Below are 12,500 nucleotides of genomic sequence, written 5' to 3'. Positions count from 1 at the left end.
AAGATGATCTTCTGAGAATGGACCAGGACAAGAAGAACATCTGGCACCAGCCACACACACAGCTTATAGAAAGACAAACAGCAGATCATGTACACTGACGAGCATCCGCACACACAGTCTCCAGACAGACCTGGAGTTGAGCTCCACCTTCTCGGCGTCCCAGCGCGCCTGCAGCTGCATGGCCTCCAGCAGCTTCTCCCGGAGCTGCCTCTCCAGCGCCGGCACCTCCACACCAGAGGGGGCGCTCTGCTGACTCACGCTCACCTCCAGGCTCAGGCAGGCAGCTCGCAGCTGGCGCCCGGTGCTAACACACTCTGTCCGCATGTCAGCGAGGTTCCTACACACACACACACACAAACACACATATGCACACACCCTTAGTGCAGTCACTGTGACCCAGCACTTAAATTGCCAAGAGAAATTAAGCTAATATATCTGTTGCAAGGCCGTTTTATCTCAGAGTGAGAGTAAGGAGGAGGGTTGGGTGTGGGGGTGGGGGTGTGATGAGGTGACAGGCGGGAAGGGTGGATGAGAGTTTGAGGTGGAGGGTTTATGGCTGGATCCTTCAGCTGCCTGAAGCCATTAGCCTCCAAGGGGTGACCCCGGGAACCAACCCCTTTGAACGGCTCCGGGGCCTGGAGGCCTGGAGGCGTGGAGGCGTGGAGGCGTGGAGGCGTGGAGCCCGCGAGGTTTAGCCTCTCTGCTGATACGGCGGCGGAGTGTTGAGTAATCCCACATCGCAGCAAATTACTCAGCGCTGCTCAGGAGCCACTCGGAGCGCTCTGACAGGAGCCAAGACCGCAGGATCCAGCGCCTTATCCTGATGGATGGCTCTGGGCCGACCCCACGGCGAGGGCTGTCAGGCCCCAGATCGACTCCCAGGAGTAGAGGAGAGGACTGCGCTGGGGGGGAGGGGGGGGTTACCTGACCCCCCCCCCCCTTTCCTGCTTTGATCCCAGTCAGGGAAAAATGAAACTGGGGGAGCTGTTTGGTGGTGTTGGTGTTGGTGATACGATGTGTGTGTGTGAGTGTTGTGGGTTTGTGTATGTGTGTGTGTGTGTGTGTGGGGGGGGGGTGTGTATGTCTGTGTTTGAGTGTGAATATGGGTGAGTTTGTGTGTGTGTGTGCGCGTGCGTGAGAGAGAGAGAGAGAGAGAGAGAGAGAGGATATGGGTGTGAGTTGGAAAGGTTCAGAGGTGCCGAGGTGACAGAGTCTAGCTCCAGTGCGGCTCCAGACCCCTGCTGAGCTCACCTGTCAGTGAAGGCCCTGAGCTGGGTGAAGGTGCTGCGGAGGGAGGCGGCCTGGCGCCACAGCGCCCGCACACGCGCCTGCTCACGGCCCAGTCTGGAGGCACTCGTCTGGGGGGAGGGAGAGGGGAAGAGACACGGGGTGCTGGAGGTCAGACTGGATGGAGAGATGGCTCCTATCAAAGCAATTTGTTTGAGCAGGGAGGCCTTGCTTGGGCAAAGAGTTGCAGAAAAAAGTCACTTGAAAGACCAACGCAATGAACTTGTGAGATAAGAGTGAACTGTGCTTTTAGATGCCTAAATGAACACCCAACTACACTACTAAAGAGTGCATACACATGCAAACATACACACCATTACACATAAACACTCTCGCACACATACATGCAAACATCACATATACACACAAAACACAAAAAAATCGCATATATAAATACACATTCAAAAATAAACACTTTTCTACAGGCATGGGTGGAAAAACACCCACCGGAGGACATAAATAAAACTTCGAGCCAAAAAGTGGACACTAGTGTACAGTAATGGGGTCCCACTGTATTGTATGTGGCCATCTGCAGAGCAAGCGCTCAAGTCTTGCCAGATGTTTGCACCGTGCAACAAATTCTCCCTTCCTCCCTCTGTCCCTCCTTCTCTCTCTCTCTCCCTCTCTCTCTCCCTCCCTCTCTCTCTCTCTCTCTCTCCCTCTGTCACCCACCCTCTGTCCGAGCGATTGGAATGTTTTCACAGGAAACAACAGCTGAGAAAATCAAAACAGAGGTTTAAAACAAAGCCCAGTGTCCAGGCTGAACAAACAGGGCCATGGGTGGAATTCTGCGAGTTCCAACGTTTCGTTTCATTGGGCTCGGATGGAAAGAGAGCGGGAGAGAGAAAGAGAGAGGGATATAGAGAGTCACAGAGAAGAGAGAGAAATGGACAGAGGGGAAGATAACACACACACAGAGACACACAAAACAATAGCAACAACAGAGCAAGATCTCTCTACACTCTCCCCTTCCCTCCCCTTCCCACACTAACTTTTTTCCCTTCCGTCCCATCTCCTCCTCCTCCTTTCCTTCCCCTCTCTCTCTCTCTCTCTCTCTCTCTCTCCTGCTCCCTGTGCAGTCGCGTGTCCTTGTGCTTGGCGTCCTGGCAGACCCAGTGTGTGTGTGTATGTGTGTGTGCGCATGTACGTGTGTGTGGGAGTGTGTTTGTGTGTGAGTGTATGTGTGTGTGTGTGTTTGTGTGTATGTGCATACGCGTGTGTGTGTGTTTGTCTGTGTACATGCGTGAGTGTGAGAGTGTTTGTACTTGTGTGTGTGTGCATGTGTGTGTGCGTGCATTTGTGTATGCATGCATTTGTGCGTGCATGCGTGCGTGCGTGTGTGCCTGTGTGTGTGTGTGTGCATGCGTGCATTTGTGTATGCATGCATTTGTGTGTGCGTGCGTGCGTGTGTGCCTGTGTGTGTGTGTGTGCGTGCAACTATGCATGCCTGCGTCTCCCTTACCTCCTGCTCCCTGCGCAGTCGCGTGTCCTTGTGCTCGGCGTCCAGGCGGGCCCGGCGCAGGCTCTCGCTCAGGCCCTGGTTGGCGGCGGCCGCCTGCTCCAGCTGCTGGCGGAGCAGCGCGTTCACCTGGCTCAGGCCCGAGCACCTGTGGAGTGAAGCGGGGGACAGAAGAGCAGCCTTCATCACCTGCCAGCATCCCCTTAGAGACCCAGCACCACCCCCACTTCCTCCTCTTCCTCCTCCTCAAACTCAGAGACCAGAGCTGGCACCATCACCCGTCAAAGCCTGCCAATGATGCCCAACATCTACATACTGTACATACATACACACACTCACATACCCATGCAGCCACGAAGCAGCACACAGCTCACACGTACAAAAAAACACACATGCAGAACATACATTATCAAATATGTAAAAAGATACACACACACACACACACACACACACATATACACACACCACCTATGTATGCACACACATACACACACACCCATATGATTCCTAACACCCCCAGCCCTTCATCATGCAGCCCACTATATCACTCCTACATTTACGGGCTCATAAACCCACGGACCTCAAATCCGTCGTTGCCAGCCACGCTTACCGAGGGGGGGGGGTGGGGTGGGGGTGGAGGGCCACAGTGCACGTGACAGATTTATAAAGTCCGTGTCAGATGTACACCCCGAGTCCCCACCTCCACCCGCTCCTTAATTGCCACCAGATTCCCATGTTCACTTGTCGAGTCGTTTGCAGGGATGTTTACATCAGCCTGCGCGGGTCTACACCCAGTAACGGCAACCGCTGCCAACGTGTGATGTAGCAAACGAAAGCAATTTATGGGAAATAACAGTGGGGAGAGGACCGGAGAGAGACGAGAATGTGGGAGAGTGGGAGTGAGGGAAAAGATAGAGAGAGAGGGAGAGAGAGAGAGAGAGAGAGAGAGAGAGAGAGAGAGAGAAGGGGGGGGAGATAAATGGAGACAAGACAAACTTCATCTAAATTATGTGTACTGTGGTGTTGTGTGACAGTCTATAAGTGTATGCATGTGTGTGTGTGTGTGTGTGTGTGTGTGTGTGTGTGTGTGTATGTGTGCGTGTGTATGTGTCTTGGGGGCTGGGGCCGAGGTGGGGGAGTTGTGGGTGGATGGCTCTCCTACATTTTGAGATGATTTCAGTCGGTGTCAGGCGCATGTTTGGATTCATTTCACACGACAACGGAGGACAAGTTTTCCACAGCAACTTAAGCAAGACGACTGACGCTGACGACTCACCGGTCCCTTGAGGCGAGCAAGCCCCACCAGTGACGGCCGATACCATAACACGCCGAGACAAACTACAGGAGCCGGAGCCACGGCACAGGGCTTAGCGTTATTTACGGCCCTTAATAGGCCTGGAGATGGAGCTGGAGCTCATGGGGTGTGCGTGGGTGGGTGGGTTTAGCGCCGCTAAAAGCCGTGGCGCTAGCAAGCTAGCGAGCGAGCAGCTGGATCCAGCAGCGACAGTGGCGGCGATGTGGAGATCCAACACGGCACCGGCGGCCAACGAAGGTCCGGGCAGAGAAGAAGAGGCTCTCAGGCGCAGAGTGCGGAGCGCTGAGCCTGTGAAGTGGGGGGGGGCGGGCAAGGTGGGCCAGGCGTCTGCCAGAAGTGTTTCAATTAGGGCTCCAAAGCGGGGTCTCACGGGGGCCAGGGGCCCGGGGGCCAGTGCTGTAAATCTGGGGGCTTTTAGAGGCTGGCGTCAGGTGCGGAGGTTGGGGCCCAGGGCCCGGCGCACAGTGTGAGGCGTCGCTACAGAACCGGGCCGACGGACCGGCCGGAGCCAGATGGGCCTCTGCTAACTAACTCTGACAAATTGGAACGAGCCAAGGCCAGTGTGTGCCAGAGAGAGAGAGGGAGAGAGAGGGAGAGAGAGGGAGAGAGAGAGAGAGAGAGAGTTTTTTTTCTTTTTTTTCCTTGCCCTTGCTCTTTATTTGTCCTCACTTTGTTGCTCTTTATTCCCTCTGTTGTTTTTCATCCTCTCCTCTTTTCTCGTTTGTCTTTTTAACTGCTCCTTGATTCTCTCCGTCTCTTTCTGCTGAGCCAGCTCGAGTGAGGTGGGGGCATGGGAAAAAGAGTGAGAGTGAGAGAGGGAGAGAGAAAAGGGAGAAAGAAAGGTAAAAAGAAGAAGAGGCTTCTCTCTCTCTTAGGAGGCCAGCTTTGGCTCTCTCCTCCCGATGACACAAGAAATGAAATAGCAGGAGCTAACTTTCTCTCTTTTTCTCTCAGGAACTGAACATCTCTCAATTTCAGGAATTTCAAGCACTCTGGCTCTATCAAAAGACCAACTCCCAGCAATTTCTCTTTTTTCCGTGGGCCTGTTTTACTGTGTTTTATGCTCAGTGTTTTGCACATGGCTTCCCAGAGAAACCTCTCCTTGGGTGGCTCTGAGCTTCGTTACATTTTTACTTCCCCAGCAGACCCTTTCAGAACACCCAGTGCTTGGCTTCTGTGTATGTTTGTATGATTTTCGTAATAAAAGAAATGTATCTCTCTCTCTCTCTCTCTCTCTCTCTCTCTTTCACCTTTTCTGTTCTTCCTCCAGTAGGCCCTGCTTGCTCTGGAGGTCGCGTCCGTGCTCCTGTTCGGTGCGCTGGAGCCGCTGGGCAGAGGAGTCCAGGTGGGTCTGTAGCTGCAGGAAGGGACATTAGTCACCTCACACACACTCACCGAGCTTGGACAAATCCCCCTGGTACAACGTTACTTCCAACAGACAACGGGCTCCAAAACACCCACAAAATGAATACAAATGCAAATCAATAAATCCTGTGAGCATTATTGACACTTAAAGGAACCGTATGTAAGATTGTGGCCAAAACTGGTACTGCAATCACTTTCAAATTACTGTAGAGCGATGTATCCCCTCCCTCTCCCCCCTGACTGGCAGAGCTGGCAAGCTGGATGCTGAAAAACTACTGACTTCATGATTAGTAGATAGGTGGAGGGTGGCGCATCAGGCCAAAACACAACATGACAACATCAACATCAGTTGAGGGCTGCAACTTCACTTTTTAAATGACAATACCCTGGCCGGACTACTGTTGTCAGTGATATAAGTATTTGAAATTATAATGATTTCTTAATGTCTCGTGACATATCAGGGTCATTTTATGATTTATTGAAATACATTTCTTACATACGATTCCTTTAATATGAAAGGTACTGTTGCCGTTCCACTTTCATATTCCAGTACTCGTGGTTTCTACCCATTTCTCTGGTAAGACATTGTTATGGCATGGGTGAAGTGAACCTCTTCATCACTCAGCAGAGAGATGCCAGTTTGATCTACTAAGTCTTATTAGATGTGTTTATGTTTAGCTGAATGCCTTAGACATCAGCATCCATCACAAGAAGATGCAGTTCAATGATTTCAGTATGGGGTCCACTGAGAGAGGCATTATCCAATGGCTAATGCTGTCCAATTCAACGCTGTCTCAAGACAGCAGTGTGTGTGTGTGTGTGTCTGTGTGTGTGTGTGTGTGTGTGTGTGTGCTACTGGTCCATAGGTTTGCATATGTATTGTACTGCATTCTTAATATTTGTGTCCCTGTACCATTTTCTTCATGTTGACATAAATAAACGGTTAAAATGTGTGTGTGTGTGTGTGTGTGTGTGTGTGACTCACAGACAGGCGCAGTTTCTCTGACTCGGAAGTCTTCTGCAGAACCTGCTCCTCCAGCTCCCCACAGCGCTTCTTATATTGCAGGACCTGCAGCACACACACTAGCAGCTGAGTGACCAACACTACACAAGCACATGCACACTCATGCCCGCACACACACACAAACACACAAACTCATTTATCATCAGGCAGGCTGACAGGCAATGGGTCCTCTTTGACAGTCAATGTTTATGCCCGTGTGGTGTGTGTTTGTTGATGTATGCTTGTGAGAAGAAATGGTGCTTTTCTACACCAGCTGAGCCTTTTCTCGTGTGTGTGTGTGTGTGTGTGTGAGAGAGAGAGAGAGAGAGAGAGAGAGGGAGAGAGAGAGTGTGTGCGTATGTGTGTGTACTAACTTTGGCCTGTAGCTTCTGCACCAGCTGAGCTTGTTGCTTGTGGATTGTGTGTGTGTGTGTGTGTGTGTGTGTGTGTGTGTGTGTGTGTGTGTGTGTATACTAACCTTGGCCTGTAGCTTCTGCACCAGCTGAGCCTGTCTGTGCTGGCTCTCCTGGTAGCTCTGCAGTTTGAGGCGGTAGGAGCGAGCCTCCTCACGTAGCCGGCGCTCTGCACTCACACTCTCCTGATCTGAGTCACCGGATTGCAGGACCAGCATCTGCTCCAGCTGCACACACACACACACACACACACACACACACACACACTGCACACACACACACACACACACACACACACACACACACACACACACACACACACACACACACACACACACACACACACACACACACACACACACACACACACACACACACAGACACACACACACACACATACATGATTTCATGATCACCTACACTCACCTGCACACATGATCATGATCACTCACACACACACACACACACACACACACACACACACACACACTATCCACCAGAGACAAGCTCAGTTGGCCCAGATACAACTGGCTAGTGTATCTTCTCACAAACTTACTTAATACACACACACACATGTGCACACACACACACAGACACACAGACACACAGACACACACACACACACACACATTATTTCACACGGTGGACACCTACACGTCCGGTCACACACACACATAATCATGATCACTCACACTCTCTCACACACACACACACACACACACACACACACACACACACACACACACACACACACACACACACACACACACACACACACACACACACACACACACACACACACACACACGTATTTCACACAGTGGACACCTACACGTCCGGTCACACGCACACATGGTCATGATCATTCACACTCACACTCACACTCACACTCACACTCACACTCACACACACACACACACACACACACACTATCCACCAGAGACAAGCTCAGTTGGCCCAGATACAACTGGCTAGTGTATCTTCTCACAAACTTACTTAATACACACACACACATGTGCACACACACACACAGACCCACAGACAGACACACACACACACACACACACACACACATATTTCACACGGTGGACACCTACACGTCCGGTCACACACACACATGATCATGATCACACTCACACACACACACACACACACACACACACACACACACACACACACACACACACACACACACACACACACACACACACACACACACACACACTACCCACCAGAGACAAGCTCAGTTGGCCCAGATACAATTGGCCAGTGTATCTTCTCACAAACTTACTTAATACACACGCACATGTGCACACACACACACACACATATGCATACTTTGTAAGAATATAGTTTACCCTGTCTGAGAACATGAGATTCTACATAATCTCCCATATGGTCATCTTATCAACATAACAAACAAAGGTCCATGCTGTGGCCTCACCCAGGACCAGGAAACAAACTATGGTCCAAATGATACCAAGCAATTGTGGAATGGGCATTGGGGTAGGCCACTGAGAACCATCCCAGGCAAGGGGGAGAGATCATTATCATACCGAACCACAAAAGGTTGCCAGATCTGTTGGCATTAGAAGCCTAATTCATTTACATTTCGAGGGTAGGAGCTACAGTACACTATATATGGCAAGAATCGTTTGCCCGAAGAAGCTCTTGTTTCAGTCAGCACCCAGAATATGCTTCGTTACTGCTTTTTAGTGGAATAAAGATTGCAGCTGCATCAACCAAAGAAACATCCTTTTTCCTATGCACACCCGTATGATTTTCTTAATACTTTACTTAATACGCACAGACACACACACACACACACACACACACACACACACACACACACACACACACACACACACACACGAGCACACACACATACATATAAGTGTCCCCTGACCTTTTGAGTACTGTGAGGTAAATCAAAGGCCAGTTCTCTCAGTGTTACAACATCATACAATCATTGAAAATGGCAACAGCAAAGCCCATTACATCAGATAAGAGGCACTGGGAAGGATACAGATAATTAGACAGCACACATAAAAGCACAGAGCGACCCAGGGAGTAACGCACCATGACTAATGACAGCCATGAACCCAAAGAAAATGTTTAAAATTATGAAAAATGTGAGCAAAGAGGTCAAATTTCATTGTTTACCAATGCTAGCCATTAGCTAGCTATGCTGGATGCAGCAGGTTTCATGTACAATAATACTGTAAGCTGGTTTGATCACAAACTAATGTACTGTAAGAGTGATGCAGTGCAGAGCAGTGCTGTTGCTGTGCTGTGCTGTGCTGTTGCTGTGCTGTGTGGTGCTGTGCTGTGCTGTGCTGTGCTGTTGCTGTGCTGTGCTGTTGCTGTGCAGTGCTGTGCTGCGTTGTGCTGTGTGGTGCTGTGCTGTGCTGCGTTGTGCTGTGTGGTGCTGTGCTGTGCTGTTGCTGTGCTGTGTGGTGCTGTGCTGTGCTGTTGCTGTGCTGTGTGGTGCTGTGCTGTGCTGTTGCTGTGCTGTTGCTGTGCAGTGCTGTGCTGTGCTGTTCTGTTGATGTGCTGTGCTGTGCTGTGCTGTGCTGTTCTGTTGATGTGCTGTGCTGTGCTGTGCTGTGCTGTTGCTGTGCTGTGCTGTGCTGTTGCTGTTGCTGTTGCTGTTGCTGTTGCTGTTGCTGTTGCTGTGCTGTGCTGTGCTGTGCTGTGCTGTGCTGTGCTGTGCTGTGCTGTTGCTGTTGCTGTTGCTGTTGCTGTTGCTGTGGTGTGCTGTGCGGTGCTGGTATAGGGGGACAGAGAGAGAGAGAGGCATCTCCGCTCCCTCCTAGCGGGCTGTGGGGTCACAGAGGAGGGACTGTGGCTGACCGTGAGGGGCAGCGAGGAGCGGATCATCCCTCTCTTTGAGGATAATCACATTAAACACCCACCCAGCCACTCCTAAGGCCTCGCGCACAGGCAGCAGCCCCACGGCCTCTGATCCCTATCTGCCTTTCCAGGGTCTTCAATCTCAATGTGCCGTAACCCCCTCCAACCTCAAACACCCACCCACACACACACACACACACACACACACATATATACATTCACACACACACACACACACACACAAACACACAGACACACAGACACACACACACACACACATACATTCACACACACACACACACACACACACACACATATATATATATATATACACACCCACCAAACCGAAGCACCCCCATCTCCGCCTCACGCCACCCACTCCCCATGTTGGTGCCAGACACCCTGTCCCCACTAACAGGAACCACATGTTCCACCCAGCCCAGAGCTCATGTCCTAGCTGACTGCTTCCATAAAGAAAAGAGTGAGAAGTGTTAGAGTGAAGGAGAGAGAGAGAGAGGGAGGGAGAGGTGGGGAGGAGAGGGAGAGGTGGGGAGGAGAGGGAGAGAGGGAGGGAGGGAGAGGTGGGGAGGGAGGGAGAGGGGGAGGGAGGGAGGGGGGGAGGGAGGGAGGGAGGTGGGGAGGGAGGGAGAGGGGGGGAGGAGAGGGAGAGAGGGAGGGAGGGAAGAGACCACTCTTCTTTCTTCTCACATCAACATGTGTGTGCGTAAAGACACACACTCCAACCACCCCCTCTCAGTCACATATAAACACACACACTAACTCCTTCTCACTCTGTATCACACACACACACACACATACATACACACACACACATAAACACATATGCACACACATGTAGGGAAAAAAAATGCTCTTTAAGCTCTCCTGCGGATGAGAGAGTCCACACACATGCACAAACACTTACACTTGTACACACATAAACACTTAAAGTACCCTCCAGGGTTTCCTAAACATGCACGTGCATACACACAAACACACACACACACACACACACACACACACACAAAGAGAGAGAGAGAAGAGAGAGAAAGGACCCAAAAGGACCCCGCGTGCTCTGACACCAGCGGCCCCCTCGGCCGAGCCCATCTCCCCTCCATACGTGAGCCCACTCTGGGACAACAACAGCCCCTCTGTTCCCCACCGGAGCCAGAGAGGAGCCCAATCTTAATAAAACGCCCTCAAACTACCCTTTTGGGGGCACATTCGTGCCCTCAAATATACTCCACAAGCAGGGCTGGGCCTGGGCGTTAGTCATGGGCAGCTCCAGGGTGTGGCACCAATGGGACCCACAGGAGACGGGCGCAGCCATACTGATGGGGTTTTTGTGTGTGTGTGAGTGGTGGGGGTTGCAGCTGAGGTGACAGGGGCACGGGGAGCTGGAGGTTTTTAGGGCGTGTCCGCACCGGCAGCAGCACCGGCAGCAGCTGTGTTTTAATGGGTCCTCTGGAAATCGATGAGGTCTCGGCAAAAACAATTCTAGCGCCAATTACAAGCCAATCAGGTTCGTTTCACTAAAGGTATGAGCCGCAATGGCCACAGCAGGACAAGGGGCCAGTCTGTTTGATGTGGATCGCGTGAATGCTTGACACAAAGACTAAAACACCCACACATGCCGGTGCACACATACGCACACGTACCCTGACACACACACACACAGACACAGACACACATATTAACACACACACACACACATACTTTATTACTGTCAGCCTTTAAAACCACATGGCCTTCAGTGGTTGGCTGCGCTGCTCCAACAGACCTGCAGGACCTGGCAGAGGAATAAAGGCCCTGTTGGTTTTTAAAGCATCGGTGTAATGGCCGAGAGCCACACAAACCGGCACTACGCAGCAAAAATTAGCCAGGACCCCGGCTCCAGTGCGTTCAAGAGCACTCCTGAAGCGATGTACAATTATAACGTACAGAACAGTCTGTTCGGATCCAAGGTTCTCTGAGGCTCCATGCCCCCCCACCACACACACACACACACACACACACACACACACACACACACACACTCCTGAACAGGGGAACTATCACCGTCCTCAAAGAGCCATTGTCCTCGGTGGGCCCCTCCATTCTGCTGCCACACTGTGGGTTTTTTGACATGAATTAAAATGATCTTCGCATTCGCGCAACGCCCCGCGCGCATCTCAGGTTACCTAAAGCAAGCACGGCGACGCGGTGAGGGAAAGCGTATGGCGATTACAAAGTCAGCTCTGCTGCGCATGAGAGAGCAAGAGCGAGAGCGGAGTGGCTGCTGTATTTCCTGCGGTCAAGCACACACAGCCAGCCGAGCTGTCAGTCACGTCTTAGCCGCTCTGTGTGTGCGCGCGCGCGTGTGTGTGTGTGTGTTGTGCGCGCACTTGTGTGTGTGTGTGTGTGTGTGTGTGTGTGTGTGTGTGTGCGCGCGTGTGAGGCATTTCAAAGTGTTGATCCATGAGGCCCTCCGAAGCATTAATGTCAGAGGAGCCAGAGGCTAATGCTATGCAATCCGGTGTAATCCGGTGTAACCCAATCACTGCCTGGGTGAAGGATCGGCGAAGGTGGAGGTCTATGCCGCACCCCAGCTGCTCGGCTTTCTGCAAAGACTATCCCTTATCAGCCTTGGTTTGGTGTCCTCTTCCCTCCCTCTCTCTCTTTCTCTCCCTCTTTCTCTCCATACTTCCTGCTTTGACTCTCTCTCTCTCTTTCTCTCTCATGGCTGTGCAATTACAGTACAAGCTTTTCATAACACAGCATGACAAACAAATTTGCAACGCAACTTCATTTTCCACCTCAAACAAC

At 51.4% G+C, this 12,500-nt stretch overlaps 1 protein-coding gene across 1 annotated transcript in view; it reads right to left on the bottom strand.

The window, feature by feature from the left end:
• Nucleotides 1-12,500, bottom strand: part of crocc2 (ciliary rootlet coiled-coil, rootletin family member 2) — a 67,603-nt gene that overhangs the window by 38,727 nt on the left and 16,376 nt on the right. The window contains exons 4-9 of the mRNA XM_048252784.1: nucleotides 6,908-7,069; nucleotides 6,412-6,495; nucleotides 5,312-5,418; nucleotides 2,750-2,894; nucleotides 1,252-1,358; nucleotides 131-337 (exon numbers count right to left, since the gene is read on the bottom strand). Of these exons, the coding sequence (XP_048108741.1) occupies nucleotides 131-337; nucleotides 1,252-1,358; nucleotides 2,750-2,894; nucleotides 5,312-5,418; nucleotides 6,412-6,495; nucleotides 6,908-7,069 (812 nt within the window). The remainder of the gene's footprint in view (nucleotides 1-130; nucleotides 338-1,251; nucleotides 1,359-2,749; nucleotides 2,895-5,311; nucleotides 5,419-6,411; nucleotides 6,496-6,907; nucleotides 7,070-12,500) is intronic.

Source organism: Alosa alosa, chromosome 9, assembly GCF_017589495.1.
Source record: "Alosa alosa isolate M-15738 ecotype Scorff River chromosome 9, AALO_Geno_1.1, whole genome shotgun sequence".
Classification (NCBI taxonomy): domain Eukaryota; kingdom Metazoa; phylum Chordata; class Actinopteri; order Clupeiformes; family Clupeidae; genus Alosa; species Alosa alosa.
Note: the sequence above shows the minus strand (reverse complement) of the source record. Positions and strands in the feature narration are given on the sequence as shown.